This window comes from Falco biarmicus, chromosome 8, assembly GCF_023638135.1.
Source record: "Falco biarmicus isolate bFalBia1 chromosome 8, bFalBia1.pri, whole genome shotgun sequence".
Classification (NCBI taxonomy): domain Eukaryota; kingdom Metazoa; phylum Chordata; class Aves; order Falconiformes; family Falconidae; genus Falco; species Falco biarmicus.
This window is the reverse complement of record NC_079295.1, coordinates 22851172-22870959: the sequence shown is the minus strand read 5'-3', so window position 1 is coordinate 22870959 and position 19788 is coordinate 22851172. Positions and strand designations below refer to the sequence as shown.

Genomic DNA, 19788 nt, shown 5'->3' with positions numbered 1-19788 from the left:
CCGCCATGCTAACAGTTTGAAGTTAGCACAGAATATTTTACACATCCTCTAACTCTCAAAAACCTTTTAAACACTTTCAGTAACATAGTCTGAAATATAGCTGATACCAGTAAAACTGCCATATTTCAATTACAGAGATACAAATGATAAGGCCTGCATTAAAGTACTGAGTGTAAGATCTTTTAATCCACCTTGCATCAAAGCTCCAATAACCCATTAAATAATACGCACACAGTGAGAATACCAAGCTACTACTCACATTATTTTTGTGGAACAGTTTTGGTTGTTAAGGAAGTCTTGCATCTATCCATCTGCAAAGAACTACTAGCATATCAAAGCGGGCATCGCAGCTCAGAGAATGTCTTTCACAGAGGAAAATCAGGAATACAGATAATCTTTCCCACTATCACTTTTCCCTCACACTGTGATACCCTTCCCAGCCCCCAACTAACATTTATATGAAGTCTTAAGCAAAAGTGTATCCCACATACAGAGTACCTCAGGGTCCTCTAGCCTACTATGACTTCATATCCAACTTGGCATATTGTCACCACTCACAGAAGCCTGTTCAAAGTTACAGTCAAGTCCTCCCAAAATGAAGACTTGCATCACAATTTGATTGTTTTCCAACACTTTTCCACATTAAAGCTACTTTTAAAAGTGTTATACAAGACCTGGATGTCATTATCTGTGTATTTTAAACAAAAGTTAACACATATTTGGAAAAATCATCTAATCATCAGAAAGGAGTAGAATTTTTTCTACTTAAGTTCCTTCCATTTATATAAACTACTACTATTATTTCTGCATCTTCAACAGACCTGTTATTTCAGTGTTTAGGAACGTGCAGTTCAAAGACCAACAGGCACACACCAACAGTAACAAGCTGTACTAGTCTTTGTTCTACAACATCTTCTGGAGTATTTAGGAAACCAAAAATCAACAGAAGTCTTCAAGCAGAGGATTTTTTTTCTCCTTCATAAACTAAACAGCTCAGAATAAAAGAGTCACCTGTATAAACTGAGTCACAAACGTAAGACATAAAAAGACTGTCTGGTGAAAGTAATTTTTTTTTTTTGTACTCTGCTTACATAAGATCTCTCAGATGCTGAAGTGCTATGTAAACTAGCTTCTGTAACACAACGACTGGGGTCATCACTTGAGCTAACAGAATCAAATCTGGCAGGAAGCTGTTAGTCTTTTAGAAGATTTCTATGACACCAATGAAAATCAGAGAATCTAAAATTGCAGGTGAAGTGGCAAGGGTCACCCACCCAAGGAACAGACACTTCTAAAAGAGCACTTTGGCTGTAAGCCAGTAATCCTATTAAACAATTATTTATAGCAGCAATTCTTCCCACACTCTCAGCACAGGACCATGAAACTCAATATGGTATTTTATTCCTCTGAATTAATCTACTATGCCATAGTACTGAACTATTTTACTATATATGGGATGAAGCATTTTAATTATAAGCTACGTGTTGTGATAGAAATCCTGAGAACAAAAAATTATTTGGAGATCTTCTGGCTACTCTTGACACAGCCATCATTACTCTGACAAAAAGACAGCAATTAGCGTGATCCAGTTATGAACAGTCATTAAAAACAGCCAAATTACCTATCTTAACCAATACTCCTGGGTATGAACATAACATGACTTTAAATTTCCTATCTATTTTATCCACTGCGTGCTCAAGTTAATTGTTACAGGCCGAACTGCATATAGCTCTATCCTCATAAGTCCTTGCTACACAAGGCTGCAGAACAACACTCTCGCCTCAATTCACATTTTGAACAGCAGAAATTGAAAAGAAATCCCTTCACTCAAACACTTGGAAGGAAAAAAAATTGTAAAGACATTTTTACCTCTGTGTTCTCCTCCTCTTTTACTCTTCGTGACTAGAAAACAAATGCAGTGAGATATGAGCTATACAGCTTTATGCATTAAAGATCCAGAAATATTAAAAATTAACGTTAAGACATATTATCTTGCAGAGTGGAAATGTCTTGGCATAAACAAAAGGTACCTTTTCCTGAGAAACAGCAGCTTTTCCCTCCTCGCTCTTCTCATCCATTTCATCATCACTCCATTCCCAGTCCCCATCTTCTGTTTTATGGAGGTGACCACTGGAACCTGGTACTCGTCTGACCTACAAAAATATTAAGCGTTGACCATTACACAGATAACTTTAGTCTTTATCTGTGTTCTGGTTAATCAAGCAGTTCTTCATAATTTTTATTCTGTATGCTTTCATTAGTTTGCTGGAGGAGTCACTGGCATACTGAAATCAAATCTGACCTCTGGGGTTATCCTTGAGCCAGAGGGAATAGCTAAGATATGCAAAATTGGCACAGGGAAATAGGTTTTGGATATATTTTGCAACTGCTTAGGAACAAGCTCAAGTAGATGACAACTGCTTACTATGAACTAACCCTTGGAAAGAAAGGAAGCTATTCAAGGAAGCAGAAGTTACACAGACAAGGTTGTTCTTGGGGCACAAGTCTTTAAGAACTTTATTGTCCTGCTAAAAAGCTTTAAAATGTGTAAAAGTATTAAGGATACTTCAAAAGTAAAATTATCCTTATTAAAAAAAAAAAAAAAAAGAGGCAGCAGCTATATGCAGACTGAGAAGGTAGGCAGGCATGCACCACACCAAACTAGTTGGGCAAACTCCTGTAGGTCAAATAGTCTAACAAGCCTTAGCAGCAGTATCCAGCAACTAAATCTGAAAATCAAATACTCTTCTGATGTCACCTTGCTCTTTTTCAGAGCCTGACAACACACTTGTTTTCCCCTGGATCACGTTTAGCCTATTTGAGCAAAACAAAGGAACATCCAACAACTCTTCCCACACCTTGGTATGCATTTATGAGACCCATGAGATGGCTGAAAGCACAGCACAATAAGCAGCAGTCCCACCGGTGTTTAGATTAGAATCAGTTTCTCTAATGATTTCACATTACTGAGCCAATATACAGTTCCTACTGCACAACTTCAAATGCTCGTTCAGGTAAGCTCCCCAGCACTATAAATTTGTAAAGCTTAAAGCATATCCTTTTGAATTATAAAAAAGGAAAAACAGTTACTCAGGAAACAGCCTGTACATTGGTAGGAGAACAAAAGGAACAAAGCATTAAGTGTTCACAGTACACAAAAGGGAGAACTAACTTTGCAGAAAAGCAATTTCAGGCCAAGAACAACTGCTCAAGAAGACATCTAATAACAATAACTACTAAAAAAAATATTAACTAGATGATCTTAGCCCAAAACTGTGTATCCTGTTAGGCAGTATGCCAGTATGTTGTATGTACGGTAACATACAACAGCCTGGTTCAATTCTGTATTCACAGATTCCTGTCTGTAGTGTTTTGATGTCTTGCACCAAAGTACATTGAGCACTGATTAACCTGGTTCTGCCATCCTCATTGGTGGTGGTAATGGAAAACCATTCTGCAGCACAGCTACCTCACAAAACAGGAAGATGTTAAAAAAAAAAAATCTAAAAAGTTTAATATCCGATTTCTGAAAACTACTGTTTTTCCAACTTCATGAAACTTACATAAAGACTAAACTGGTATTAACCTTGCTGTAAACTCCTCCAATTGCTGCAAACCACAATGTGAGGAGAGATGCAGCATGTGACAGATTCCAGCTGCTTCTAAATCCCATCACGTAAATTTATCTGTGGCATGAAAACAGTACAGGACACTAGGTCTGAGCTCATGAGCTTCTAGAAAACTATGTGATGCAGATGCAGCTATTAATACATTTTTTTCCAAAGCAGCTTTTCATAGAGAGCTGGGCACCTAAGCTATTTCTCTACTGGATTTGGACTGAGCACAATTTGGAGCTGGCTGGCCTGACACCAGAACAGTAAGCATAAACTTAGGAGCCTTCTTGCAAAACCTTGTGCATATACAAGCAGGTACCTTGGTGTCTGCATTCTTTACCTCTCCTTCCTTCCCTCCCTAAACACCCATCTGCTCCTCTCCCTTCTCTTTTGCACACAGGAGACTAAACTAGAGGAAAGGATGACGTTTCCAGAACCTCAGCACATTACTTTCTTCAGTCCTTATGATACTCCTTCCTTATATTTCTTTCCTGCATAACTGAATTAGAGTGCCCTACTTACTTTTCTCCGTATTTTGTACGCCTTTGTAACAGAGAAGAAGGGAAACCTAGGCAGGACACCAGGGGAATATCCTACTCCATCACTTGAAAGACAAATTCTACACAATTTTTCTCCGTTTCCCATACCAGGCTCCTAATGCACCAGTTTCAGGCTCTAGCTGCCTCAGAGCTTGGTACAAGAAGCTCCTGTGTGTTTGGGAGGAAGGACCAAGCAATTGTCAACAAAAGCAGTTAGCACAGCAATTTCTTACTCGGCTGCAATCAAGGGAGGCACAATCAGTGGGCTCTTACTGTCTATATCATCAGGGATTAGCACAGATATAAGGTAATTTTGCAGGCAATTTGCCCGGTGCTTGTGGATGTAATTTATTATCCTTCAAGGAACAGTCCTGAAGTAGGCTTTTGTTTAACAGCACAAGCTTTTTCCTAACAGCAATACATGAACCTAAGAGAGGACATCAACCCCACCAGAAGCATGCTTTACAAACAGAATAGAATAGAATGGTTTACAGACACCTTCACACATGACATTGTGCACTAATCAAAATCTCTTCTGCATCTATTCTCAGTTTTTCTGAAGACTTATTCTAACTGGAACAATTTTAATGGAGTTTAATGATGCTGGCATAGAGTTATGAGAGAAAGCTTTACTGATGAAGATGGAGTGCATTTCAAGTTTTTAAATAGACTGCCTTTTAATAAGCAATAAACAAATGGCTCAAGGAAAAGAAAATAAGTTACTGCAAAATAAAATATTGTGTTCAATTATTTTCTTGAAAGGTGTCTGAAGGCAGAAAAACAAAAGTTTAGGTTTGTGCTGTTCCAGTTGGACTGATTCCCACTAGCACACATATTCACAGGACAGAAATCACCAATTCAGCTACAGCAAAGTACCCAACCTACTCAGCCTTCAAAAACCTGAAGCGTTTTTGTCTAATGTCTATGTCTATGACAAAATATCTAACGACATTTTTTTATTGGTGGTGTTAATTTTTGATTAACAGTGGCTTTGCTCAGTTTCAGTTCTGGTTAAAGCCACAAAGACTCAGTCACATAGGGAGGACATGTACCCCAGGTGCAGGACAGAACAAGAGCAGCACACCGCGTCAGCAAATAAATTAATTGTCTCTTCATTTAACATAAACCTGTGTAACTAATATCACTTATTGGATGGAAATATATTAGCTTCAATTTCTGTTGTAATAGAAACTTATCTGAAGAGACTTGATACCAGAATGGTGCTGCTTCTTTTCAGATTTTCTAGCACCTTTTCCAGAGCACACTCACTAAAATGCATATAGGTGGTAACATACGTGAAGTATTTTAGCAGACAACTAGCATTTTATCATATTCAACTCACATTAATATAAAGCAAAAATACACCAGAAATAGGAAAGGAATAAAACTTGCATTATACAGCTAAAGCTTTTTACGCTTTGTATTTGGCACAGCCAGAGAACTACTTTAAAGAGCTAAAATAAGATAACTGAGACAACCCGGGACATTCATCAGGGCTGCACCGGGACCTGCCTGGTGGTACAGGGAGCAGATTCAACCCACCAGCCTGAGAGAAAAACTAGTCTTTTTTTATCTTTTCTGAACACATTTTTTTTCCCAAGATTTGTGGGTTAAATCAGCCCAACTTGAGGTCAAATAGCAAAGACTGTAAGCAAAGAGGCAGAAACAAAAGGGGCAGTGAAAGGGAAGTTGGATCATCTTGTTTTGGAAGCAGCAATCCCTCAGGATCCTCAAAATCACATACTCTAGAACACTTACAATGCAGCATCATGACCAGAGTGCACAATCTGCCACACCAAGTCTCCTCAGGCTTCCATTTGTGCTCCTACAGCTGTGCATACAACCCAATTGAAATATTAACATGGAACACAAGTCAGCTTGCAGCCAAATCAGCTTTTTAATTTAGCTGAGCATAAGTCAGCACAAGCACTACAGCCTGCACAAGAGAAGGAACTGGAATATCATTTTCAGTAGTTGCCCCAGTCACCTGTGATAAGAAAGCATTTTAAATTCCCAAAAAGTGATAGACACAAATATGAAGAGGGAGCAAATATATCCAGACACAGCATACATTTATCTCCATTTCCTTTCATTTGCTCCCCCTGCCCTGCCTCAAAATACTACAGAATTAAAGTGAGCACATTTTTATAACAGTATGCCAAGTCACTATACTAAACATCTTCAGAAGATTTTCACTTCATCACAATCAAGTCTTTCCAACCTTTTGGATTACTCTTGAAGTGTTCTTCGTAGAGTGTGGTAAAGCTCTATATCCCTTTGTCCTTACAGGCCTAAACAACCTTCAAGACAGGAAAAACCTTTTCCAACAAGAACACTAAGGGCCATTATAACAAGCCTGTGAGAAGATGAAAAGAAAAACGGAAAATAAGGAACAAAGATAAGCAATCACTGAGTGGCACCAGTACTAGAATTGTTCTGTTAGGAATGCATCTTCATCAGGGTGAAAACAGAGTGTGTTTCTCTAGATGACGTTCTCACATACTTCCCTGTTTTGATTGCTCCCTTTCAATTTGCAAGAACAGGTGTGCAATATATAAAAGTATTTTTCTGAAGAATAGTTATATACATATGTGTACAGAACTGTAGCCTGTTAAGCACTTGCATTGCACAATATAGCAACAGGAATCTGTGCCTCAGGTGTCAAGCATTTGTAGCAAAAACATTATGGTATGCCCATCGGGGGAGAGGAAGAGAAACGATTATCCCATTTTCCTCCCATCAAACCACAGTCCCCTACAGCAAAGCTTACAAATTCTTTCCTTTGGCGGTGGACAGCTTAAGCTACTCTTTGAAATGCTGCAGCTTGTAAAAGTTAATGAAAATGCTACAATGGGCCAACACAAAAATCACTATATAGAAATGATGGGAAGAGTTCATGGGGACTTGATAGCACACAGAGCATTCAACTGTTACCTAAAAAATAAACTAGATGGCTACTGATGGAAAGTTATAGAAAGCTGTGTTCACCACTGCACAAAGTATTCATCTCTGCTTTGCCAATAATCTCAGCCTCACTGGGCCACTGCAGCAGCCTCTGAAAAAACTGATAGAAACAGCAGCAGATCCGAAGAGATCGCACAAACAGAAAAATAACATCGTCAACACACTTTTGAACAGCAAAGATATTTCTACCCAAATTCAGAGCAACAATGCAACATTATGAACACCTCAGAGGGCATCTCAAGTCCCACAAAAAGACCCTCTTGTCTTTCTGAGAGGGTCTGACTCCCAGCTCTGTCTAGCAAAAGTGTTTTTTGAAATATATGTTGAAGGTACACTTCACAAATACGGACATTAAGAGTTTTCCTACCCTCAATAAAATGCTAATGTAAACTAATGAGAATGAACAATGTCAACTGTATACAAGAGAGACCACCCATCCCAACCTCTAGTATTACCGTGGGAAGGAAAAAAATTACCTGAAGACAAGAATGAAGGAAGCTCAAACCATACTTACCTTGGAGAGTATGGACAATACTTGAGGACCTAACTTTGGAATGAGTACTGCATAGCTCTCAAAGGACGCCATACAATGATCAAGAAACAAAGAATGTCCAGACTTCATGCCCTGTTTATCAACTTTCAATGAAATTCATTGACACTTTACCTTTGAGAGAACAAATAAACCTCTCTTTTCTTCTGATTTTATTTTACAAATATAGCATTCCCCTTATATGAACTGTCCTTCAAAGGTGGCACTAATTCATGCTATCTTGAACTCCTGTTGTTCACATACAGACAGCTAGAAGTGTCCTCTTTCTATGCACCCCTTTTCTTTCTGGGAGAGGGGGGTTTAAGACTGTAAACATAATTCGGCAACTGCATCCATGATTTCTATCATAATGACATACTGACTGCAAATTCACAATTCAGCCTGCTGGAGAGAAGACATCTCTGCAGACCTCTATACACAAGGCCAAAAACTGTCAGTGGACTTCAGTCCAACCCCCCAGTCTCTCATGTCAGTGCTGAAATTGGCAGAAAATACAACAGGGATTTGGAAAGTTGTAAATATTTGGAATTTCACTACTGGTTATCATTTGAGATACTACTAGAAGACTGGTATCAAAGGCAGCACACTTGCATTTCATCCCAATGATTACAGCATTACAGCAGTTGAGAACGTTCTACATATTTCTCCTGATATCCTGCTACAGGCCTCCCATTTTACAGAGGGAAATAAAGAAGCAGACAAATGAATTGATTTATTCAAGGCCACAACGCAAACCCTAGACAGAGCATGAAACTGAAATGAACCTCTTGCATCTACAAAGTAAGGGGGAAGTTCTTTTACATTGCATGCAGTAGCTATACAAATGCAATTTCTCCCTCAGCTTTAGTCAAAATACACAGCATTGATAGTTCTTTATGCTAAGATTATAATATATTTATAATTATATTTAAATCTAAACATTTCTCTCTGTAAATATTTCAAAGTGAAAGGGAAACAAGTTAAAACATGCTCAGTTCCAATTTGAGTTTTATTGTTTTAAAAACCTAAATGCTGCCTCCAAAATAGGAGCTAAACTGAATCATAAATTTAGCTAATAAAGAAAACAATGAAAGCCTTCAGCCTTACAAAGACAAATTAACACATATTAGAAAAGGTATTTCACATAAATCAGAACAGCACCAGGGAATAAAAAATGAATTTGAATGACTGGCATTTAAACTGCACGCAACACAAAAGCAGCTCGGAACATTGCGATCTACAACCAAAAGCAGTTTGTAGGAGGAAAAACCTAACAAGTCACTGCCAACATTAGCACAGCTGTGGAAGAAGGACATTACGAACATCAGCTACAAGGGAGAATTGCTTGGACAATTTGGTGAGTGAAAAAATCATGACTACCACGAAAATATTAAGCATCTTATGATTATTACTATATATGTCGTTGCTGGTTAAAGCTTACTCCAGTATACACCAGAGTCACAAAGATTTAAGAATAAATTAAGCTGCTGACAGAACTATTAGTCCTCACCCTTTTAAAGTAGCATACAGATAATTTAACATTCCCAGCCAGCAATAGTATGCATCAGCTCTCCAGGAGAATGTCTGCTTAAACAGATGAACAGGGCAGCTATCATTCCTGCCCACTGAAGGTTAGCCTGTATCAGCCCAACAGAGAGAGAACTTCAGCACCAGAATGCAGAAGCTGCCCACATTTCCCAAAGCTTGATCAAAAGCAGGCTACAGCGTAAGGAAGCAAAACATAAATTGTTGTCTTCTAGACACTGACGTACTTGCTATATGTAGGTGTTAGAGGCTGGGGAAAGAAAAATCTATTATTCATCACTGATTCTTTTGCTTCTGCAATTTCTTTACAAGTTTATTTTTGTAGTATGACAAGGAAGGGAACGAACATTTTCTGAATATCAAGATCTTCCTACTTCTTTATTCGTAACTACTGGCCGACTTACAGATTTATTACTTCATTTCAGTGTCTCATTAAAAAAAACTATAAAAAGGACACACTGTGGGATACCAATGCACACACATATAAAACATTACTGCAATGCATACATGGTACAGCATATGATCTAGACCACACTAAAAATCAATTATTTCATTAAGAGTAATATTCTGCATTGTCCTGATTTTGGCTGGGATAGGAATTACTTATTTTATTCCTCAGTAGTTGGTACAATGCTGTGTTTCGGATTTAGTATGAGAATAATGTTGACAAACTGATGGTTTAGGATGTTGCTGGGTAATGTTCATACCAAGACAAGGGCTTTTCCATTTCTCAGGCCCTGCCAGCAAGAGGGCTGGAGGGGTACAAGAAATTGGGAGGGGACAAAGCCAGGACAACTGACCCCAACTAGCAAAGGGATATTCCATACCATGGGATGTCATGCTCAGTATATAAACTGGGGGGAGCCAGCCAGGAGGGGCCAATCGCTGCTCAGGGACTGGCTGGGCATCGGTCAGCGGGTGATGAGCAATTGTATTGTGCATCACTTGGGTTTTCCCTTCCTTTTGGATTTTATTCTCTCCCATTTGCTCTCCTTTTCATTATCATCATCAATACTATCGTTATTACTTTATTTCAATTATTAAATTGTTCTTATTTCAAACCTCGAGTTTTACCTCTTTTCCCCCAATTCTCCTCCCCATCCCAGGAGTGGGGTAGGGAAATAAGTGAGCAAGTGGCTGAGTGGTACTTAGTTGCCACTTGGGGTTAAACCATGACATATATCTATTGTCGTCTTCTTCATTCTACAGAAAGATGAGTGAACTAGTAATCTTGATTTCCACACTATCTCAATTATTTAAGCTATTCCTGTTAAAGTCTCTGGCAGCTAAATATTTGGGATGGAGTCCTGAGCAGACTTAAACCAACATTTTTAAGTCTGCTCTACAAAAGATTATGGTGACCTGAAAGTATGGTAAATAAGATACATTTGTGTAAACAAAATTGATGGCATTAGTAAGTATTAAACATCTCAGTAATGTGGAAGGTGCCTTGCCACCCTCCATATATAGGTAACTTAGAGCTCAAATGTAATTTGTTCTTGAATTCCTGAAGAAAGGGAAATGTGTAGACCCCACCCATTTAAAACATATGTGCAAAGGCCTTTGTGGAACCCTGACACTGCTCCCTGTTAATTTCTAAATAGAGAACAATCAGTGCTGGTCTCCCATTTTTGCACTTGCATATCTACAGAAGGCAATCCATATCTTTTTTTTTTGTAAACACACATCCTTCTGGATATACTGCAGTCCAACAAATCAACTAGCTCAGCTTTTTCTGGAAATAAAATTGTCTTTTATTTTACCACCGATGCCCTTCAGCTACATCTGCTAGTACAGTATTCAAGATATACACAATCCCACATGCCCCAGAGAGCAGCAATGACAAGGTGGTTATTTAAACACCTCATCTTTTTCATTTTCTGCAGTCTGTCCTAGTAAAAGCCCAGATTTGACCTTCAGGCAGAAAAGAGAACAACCAGTCAACAGATACTGTATATCTTCACCTTTCCCTAAGGCTATGGTAACAGGTTTTACAGGAGACAGGACACCCCCATTACCCAGATCCCAGAAGTTCTTATAGAACAGATAGGCTAAATTACCTTTTAAAGTGCCAACATTTCTTGGTAATTGATAAGATGAGGTTTTTTGCATTTCCACCCCCAGCCCTCTTTTTTTTTTTTTTTTTTTTTTTAATTGGAAGTCTCAAGAGCTTCATTTCTTATGCAGCTTCATAAGAAGTATTTACAATACCAGTTACCATGCCAGTTATTTTATAGGAAGAAAGATGATGAAAAATAGGACATCGTTGAACATTTTGGTTTTAGCACATTTTACATCTGTGTATTCTTCTCCCCAATAAAATCCAGACTAGCTCCTTCTATACACATCTTAAGTAGAGCAATCTGATTTTATAATTTTTACCTTTAGCCATCCTGTAAACCTTTCCTTGAATGTTTCCTAAGATACAGAAGCAAATTTCAATTCCCACCCCTATGCATTTATTTGCATTCCAATGCAATGAAGGAAATCAAAATATCATCACATCTATCCAATCATGGCACAAGCCTTTTTTGCTTAGAACAGTTACACATCTAGTCACAGCTTAGCATTGAGGTAAAAGGCAGACCATGGAGATGTCACTTTCTAAAGTATATATTCATACAAAAGAACATCAGCATTTTTGTATAAGAATACCTATACTGTAATCATTTTGGGGAAAAAAAAAAAAAAATCTGAGGTCCAACACAGAGCACGAATTCCCACATGTATCTATCATCCTTTGCTCGAGAGTTGAGGCACTTCTTCAAGAGAAGGCTTGTCCCCATCCAACCCAGTCTCATGGGTTATGGGAACATCCTAATACTTTCACTGCTGGCTCTTCTTAAATTCCCCCAAGTTCGTTAAAATGCAAAGTCTCATTTGTATTCTGATGCAAGCCACAAAAATTCTGCAAACCTAAATGAAAATCAGCAAAAGTTATCATTCATACTCCACTTCAAACTAATTGCTGTTGGTTCTCTACACTGGACAACATGCTTACGTTTTGTCCAAATTGCTGACTGAAAGGACACAGATGATTTAAGGCTTTGCAGTTCCTGAAAAATGTTTTTAGACATTTCTGATATGCATATTCCCTATGTAAAGGAACAGAACTTTTCAACCAAAAAACACAAGGAAGCTGCTAGGAAGCTAACACGTTACTTGGTACACACATCTCCCATGCCCTAAAGTCGCAGTCTGAACAGTCTGAATTTCAGTATTCCAAGGTGACCTTACTCTGGGAGGAGACGAGGTGTCATCAGCATCTCAGGTGGTAAGTCCTGAGCCAGTACAAGCAAGATCAGAGAATATTCTTGCATATATATCTGTTATCTCACTAGAAAAATACAGCAACATCAAATCCTTCAATTCCAAGTAAATTCCAACTGAATTATTCAATTCCAAGTCAAATGCAACTGGTGTCTTCAAAACATGGCAACATTGAGAGAAACTGGTGTTCCATTTAAAAATTTTGCATTAGAATAATGGCCAAAAATATTTCATTTACTTTGGGGTCAAGCTTTCATAGATCACATTTTGATCGCACAATCATATTCTTAAAAAAATTAAACTGTACTTCTGTTGGAATTAAAATATATGTTCACAGCTACCCAGCACACCCTTCCAAAGCAGCTTTGTTTGCACTGAAGTGTACAGAACGTTTATAATTACCTTCAATAGATTAGGCAATATGGAAAATTTGAGTCACTGATGCAAACGTACAAATATTTGTTTCTTCCTTAATGCAGCATGAAGTCTTACAAAAACTGAAAAGGCACCTATGTCATCTAAGAATTGGAAATACAGGAATCTTCACCATTTTCGTGTAAATTACTACTTCTACTCACTAATGGAAACAATTACTCTGGAACTTAAAGTCAAGAAATATAAGATATTTACATTTTCTTTCATGAAAGAGAACTGCATAATAGGTAACAAATTTCATGTGGAGAGCTGCTCTGAATAGGACTTCTTCAGCTCTCTCTACAGCACAATTTTCTAAGGGGTAATACAGCAAAAGTCAAAGAACAAACATCTGACAAAAAAGAAAAGCCCAAAGACCATCTACTTTAAATATTTATGATGCTGGTTTGTTTTTATAGCTAAACACAAACATGATCATGCTCAGATGATGCCAAGTGTGACACCTGAGGGCAGGGCCATCTATTGAGAAGACTGCCATGAAATCTTACCTACGCTCACAATTTAGAAATGGAATACAGTGGAGTGATCAGTGAAAGGAAAATGAAGCCATGAAAAGCTGAATAGAGAAGGGAGGAGAGAGCACATTCCTACATCTCTAGAGGAAACGCTGAAAAATGGTTACAGATGTTCAGTGTACCAACTCCCCACCCGCTCTGGGGGATTCCCTGTCCAAAGCTGCCCTCCTCTCCCTCTTTCACTGACTCTTCTCTTGCTGGCATAATGCTTAGAGACAGCAAAATGTAGTGGCTCTAACTACAGACACTCTTTTGTCACCTAAACTCTTGTAAACTAGTGCAGGTAATTCCCTGCACTCCTAATACTACCTTCCAAAACCATGAGGTTTTACGTAAAGACTGCAACATACTTATTATCTCTGCTCCAGCCTGAGTCCAAAATTTTAACCTAATTTTGTTTTGAGAAATTGCAGTGTTTGGGAGAAATCCCAGTAACACGGCAAATGTGCCATTTTAGTCATTCAGTATGATATTTGGCTTTCAGACATTATTTCTCCATTTATGAGTTCCACTACAAAATTTCATTACTGAGTGTTGTTAACTGCAAATAATTCTTTAACTCCCATTTTAACAATAGTCCTTTCAGGCATGAATGTGTACCTGTGCTGAGAAAGATGTTTTCAATTAATTGTGCAGAGGAGTTGCATTGTTTCTCAAGAGTAACACTTCACCTCAAAACCAAGGAATCCCAAATGGGCTATCTATCAGGCATGACCTGATGGCTAATTCATACATGCAGAGAGAAGCCCTTTTATATCCTCTTTCTTTTCTCTGTCTGCCTTCCTCCTCCTCCCCCAGCAATGAAATTAAGGTGCTAAGGCCAAGAAGCAATCAAAGGAATCCAATCAAAAATACATCAAGTTGCCAAAGTAACTTGATACTCTGAAAGATGAAGAAAAGATAAAGATCCAGATCTTCAGAGGTTCTGGTTATCTTTCCTGGCTGCTCAGATGAATGGGCATGAAGATGGTGAATCACCACTAAAAGCCTTTCTCTTACATCTTACAGGGATCACTGGATCCTCCTTTTATAATCAGCATCTTTCAGTTTCACTTATCCTCTTTTGTCATCCAAGCTGTTTACTCGTGTAATATGACCAGAGTCAAAAAGAAAGACAAATACAGCCCCGTGCAGAGCTATCATTATTTAGACAACTCATTATAAAGGGGGGTTTCACTGCCAGCAATACAGTCATGTTAAAGAATATTTGGGAAAATAGTCTACTACTGTATAATGCAAAGAATTTACTATGATTTTCACATACTTTCAAGCTCAAAGGACTGAAAATACTATCCCAAGGTGAAATTCTCATTTCTTCCCTTTTCCATCTTCTACAAGGTTTCCGTTGACTTATGCACATGAGAGAAATTAGTGTAATATACATTTCTGCACTCCACCCAGATTTTAAAAAGACGTAAACTTACTGAAGACGTTTTTAAAAAACCTTAGGCAATCAAAATGAACATTTGAGCGTAGCTCTCCAGAAAGTTACAAATGAATATGAAAATAACAAAAATTTGTCTGTGATTTTTATAAAATTCATTTTTATAAAATCCATTTTTATAAAACTCCAGTGTTTACATCTTAGTTGGGTATCAAGAAGCAGCATGCATTCAACCAGTCTACAGCATTTAAAATCACAGACCTAGAGCCGCTCCTAACTGAGCAAAGCTCTCCAAACCGGCCTCACTTTCCAGTTCAGGAAGGCTTAAGCCTTGCTCACCGCATGGTGCGTTAGATGCGGCTGCCCTCTGCTGACTATGCATCCCACACAGCACAACTGGGATGCACACATCTTTGTCATCCAGTTGACGTTTATGCCCTCTCACTTCATACACCATGTAACTTCACATTTACCTGCAGATGCACAGTTTGAATGATCTTCTTACGAAGCTGCTTTTCAATGCTAAACAGAAACTGGACTCTGCATATGAACTATTACTATTCCAGTCCATCTTTCTGCTCTGCTAGCCTTAAACTGCCTGTTCTGATTAAAACCTTGAAGCTTGCAGCTCCAGCCATAATTTTAACGTTTTGAGCCAAGAGCACGTTTCAGCTAAATTAACGCCCCCATAACCACTGGGTAGCACAGCCTCAAGGATGTCCCACTTCCCCTGTACTTCCCTTGCAGTTCTCTCTCCCCAGGAACTTCAAGAATATCACCTGTATCAAGCACTAGGGGGGAGGAGTGTCAAAACAACAGCATGTAATTTTTTTTGTATTGTACTTCTAAAAGCTTTACAAGGTCTAACCAGGAAAACTTATTTACTTTTCACATTCTTCAGAGCGTTGGGCTAGGGCTCCTTTTCCACCCCCCACCCCTCCTCTTCAATTTACTCTTTTTTGAACTAGGAAGGCTAAAGATTTAACTTTTCCATACAAAAGCAAGAATTCTCACACAGCTATTCCATTAGTCTTTCAGCAAATGATAACAGATGGCAACGCTGCTTCTGAGCCATCTTGCATTTACAGAATCCTCTTTGTAATGCATCTCCCTGCATGACCTTCCTGACAGACTTCCCAAAAATGCACAAAATCACAAGTAACACACACTTCCGCATTTGAACATTGCCTTTATGAGCAAAGACAAGCAGAAAGGCTTCTGCGACCACCTTGCTCAAGAAAGCACAGTGGGAAACCCCATGCCACTAAGGTGACCCTAACAAGCCAGCTGTGGCTGCCTACATTGACAAAATACTGATCTGGTCTATAGGCTGGGAACAGATTTAATAACTAATTCCATTGAGTCATTTTCAAAGGGAACCATTTCAAATCCAAAAGAGGCTACCTGATTGCGGATGTCATGCAAGTAGTGTCTGCGGCTTCATTTCTCAGAAGGCAAACAGGTAAAAACAGCACCTTCCCACACATTCTCAGTAATAGAGAACCAAATCATTGATAAACAGAACAATAAAATAGGATTATCTTCTGCTTAGTTAGAAGTTGTACCTCCTGATCAAAGAATCTACCACCAGCATCATGCATGCATGGACTTCCTTTTTCCTGGCTTGAATCTTTAACCAGGAGTCCATCAACAGCACCTTTAAGAATACACTACACTTGCACTTCACAGTTATGAAACCCTCCTCCAGTACCGAAAGTTTCAACAGCTTAGAGAAATACCAAATACTTAAAGCTACTGGTCTAATGAGAAAAGTTCTCATGAAGCACCAGCCTTACGTTAGCCCGCATTCTAGATGTTTTTGAACAAGTCAACAGGTCACGAACACATTAGCTAATGAGCAGATCAATGCTCTTACACAAGAGACAGGGACGCTTACTCATCGCAGGAATGAATTCTGAAGTTGAACCATGATAGCCCGTGAACTGGAAAACACTAACCAATACGCAAGAGGGTTACTTTTTAATGATTAAGATGACTCATGTGTGAGCTTCTAAATCCTGCCATAATAAGTAATTTAAGTCATTGCAGTGATGCTTATGTCCATCTGAAGTACAAAAGACATTCAACTGAGCCAGCTACTCCCTAGTTTGTTTTAAAGCTAGTCTGTTCTATACTAGATTAGCTCCATTTGAGAGGGCACAAAATCCAACCTCACCAACTCTATACAGAAGGTAAAAGCACCCAGTGAAAGAACGGATGGACAAACCCATACACTGTATGAAGTTCCTCATACATTATGGCACAACTGCATGCTGGCAGAAATGCTGACAACTTCTTGAAAATAAGGTTTCAACTTCTTGAGAATTAACCAAAAAAAGCCAACATTGTCTGAATGCCAATTTCTCCTCTATTTTTTGTAGCAATATGCAACAATGTAAAAACAGTTGCACCATGTTTTTCATTTGTAACAGTGTTCTGGGTAAACTGAACAATTACTCTTCTGCCATGGAGGGGCCTCCCACACCTAAAGCCTTGCCAAATACATACTTACAGTTCAGCTGCTGTTTTGCAGAAAAAGTGTTCCAGTATAGCACATGTCCCTTCTCTTTATGTATCAGCACTAATTAAATAAGCATTTCTTAAAGTGGAAAGAATCATAGCAATGAATATACATTTTTCGTAATAATCTGAGCTCAAACTAATGTTGCTTTACTTTTCAAAAGGTCTGTGGTCCAGCTGCACAAACACCCATCATTGGTGAGGTGTATCTACTAGATTAAATCCATTACTGAAAGAAGGAAATGTTGTGTATGTATGTCTTGCTGAGGTGCAATCATGCTTTTAGAGCTGTCCCAAGAAATCTGGGATCTAATAACATTTTCCTCATTAAATGCAGAGAATTTTTAATTTCTTCTGTAAGGTAACATGATCATTTTCCTAAATTAGCTGTACTGCAGAGTGAGAAGTCCAATCCATCAGTACGGTTATGTCTACTGAAGTTTTAATCAAAACTGGTATCACTCACACTGATCATCTCTTCATGCTCCTGCAGGTTTTTCCCAGTAACTTAGAACTCTGAGCTCTAAAGATCTTCTATTAACAATGCAGAGCAATAGCACCTCCCCAAAAAGAGAATTCAAGCTCAACTGTTACTCAGCTTTTAATTTATTTTTTTTTACTAGCAGCACTTCAGACAGCAATAAAATGAAATGCAAATACATGTTTTTTCCCTGTTCACTTTGTAAAAGCAGCAGTCATGCAAGGGATTTTCAAAATTAAAGAAACACGATTATAAAACCACAAAACTGACCCAGGGCCTTTGGGCATACAGAGTACTTGTAGCTGTAATTAATTTTTTAGTGTGACAAGATTTTAAAACTGACTGTGGAATTCTGGAAGCTGTTTCAAATTTCCTCTATTCCAATACAGCAAGCGACTTAGCATTCAGTTCAAAATTAAAACTACTCCAACACGTGTTAATAAATAGTGTATCTAAACTCTTTTTAAGTTGTTTTATAACAGGAGTGTACACGGCTCTGATCCAAGCAGGACAGGGCAGGCTGCTCTACCATCACACCAGCTACCAAAGGCAGAGGCTCCAACATTTCTATCAATGACAAATGTGTGGCCTCAGAGCACGTGCCCACTTACCATACCACACTGAGCTGGACCATTCACCACAGCCTTTTCTCCAGTTCTTCGTGACGCCAGCACCACTCTCACAAGTGAGTATTCACATTAACGAAACCCAGAATTGCCAGTAAGAAGTTTCATGGTGTAACACTCATTTCTGCGTATCAGTACCGGTACGTACTTGAGCAGGTTCAGCACAGCAAGAGGCGAGCCCATGCTCCTCCTGGGCAAGTCAAGTCAGTGTTATGCTTAATTACTAGGATAGGCCAGGAAGAAGGGCATCATTTCAAAATCAGCAGAATTAAAAGCAAATAAAGAAACACTGAGACAGTGGGAATTCATGCACAAAGACGAAGTTTAAAACTCTGATGTTAAGTGGTATTTTAACACACAATGTACGTGTTGTTTAATCATCACATCAGGTTTTAAATCAGGACACCTCTTCACAGCATCAAATGTTTTCTTCACACACAGGAGACCATGTAGGACTGCTTTCAGGATTTCACAAACAGACCTGAACTCATATTTAAAGAAATCAGTTGCCAAGTATAAGCTGTAAAGGCTGCAAAACATGAGAACGCTATGTCAAGAGAAAAGAATTTGAAGTTAAAACTAAACTGAGGCTGGAGTTCTGGGCAACAAAGCAAAATAATTATACGTGTGGCAAATGCAAGAAAAAATAAATTACTGCAGGGCAGATCTGACATCTGAGCTAGCAGTGGTGCTACAGATCATTAGCTATAGGCATTTCACACCAAGTGCTACAGAAGATAATTTAAGCAGTGATGACACCAGCTCCTTCCCACCTCTTGCCCTAGTGACATTCTTTTTTCCATTACAGGGGTTACTTCTTTCAAAAGTAAGCTCTTAGATGCTTTACATCTTAATGTTTGAGCAACCAAACTGTACTTGCACAAGCTTTTTAAAATAAAACCCCACAGTTTTAATATTAAAATACATTTATATTTTATGGCATCTTAAAACAGCGGCTACATGCAGTTGTAACAATTAAATTTTAAATCCCTGATGAATTTTAATATTGTGTACTTTTAAAATGTAAATAATTTAGTATTTTTTCTAGCTAAAACCTAAATATATTTTCCATTTATATGGTAATTAAAAGACCTATTAATTTATCTCTAGCAGCATACAGCTTTAATTTCTTAAGAATCACATCTCTTCCAAATTAGAAACAATTGTCCAAAAAGTCATTCAGAAGACTATTTCTGGTGGCGTATGGGAGGCTACCCTGCATTCAATTTGCTAGTCCAGATGCTAAGTTATTTAAAGCAGTAAGTATACATACGTGTATGTATGAGTTAACATGCAGTCTATAAAGCAGACCTGAGGACACAGATGGGAGACAAATCTCACAAAGCACATACATGCTCTATCAGAA

General features: G+C 38.4%; 1 protein-coding gene across 1 annotated transcript in view; it reads right to left on the bottom strand.

The window, feature by feature from the left end:
* The window catches only part of STK39 (serine/threonine kinase 39), a 101764-nt gene that overhangs the window by 40425 nt on the left and 41551 nt on the right, over window positions 1-19788 (bottom strand). Inside the window, exons 11-12 of the mRNA XM_056350364.1 lie at window positions 2031-2153; window positions 1870-1902 (exon numbers count right to left, since the gene is read on the bottom strand). Coding sequence (XP_056206339.1) covers window positions 1870-1902; window positions 2031-2153 — 156 coding nt within the window. The remainder of the gene's footprint in view (window positions 1-1869; window positions 1903-2030; window positions 2154-19788) is intronic.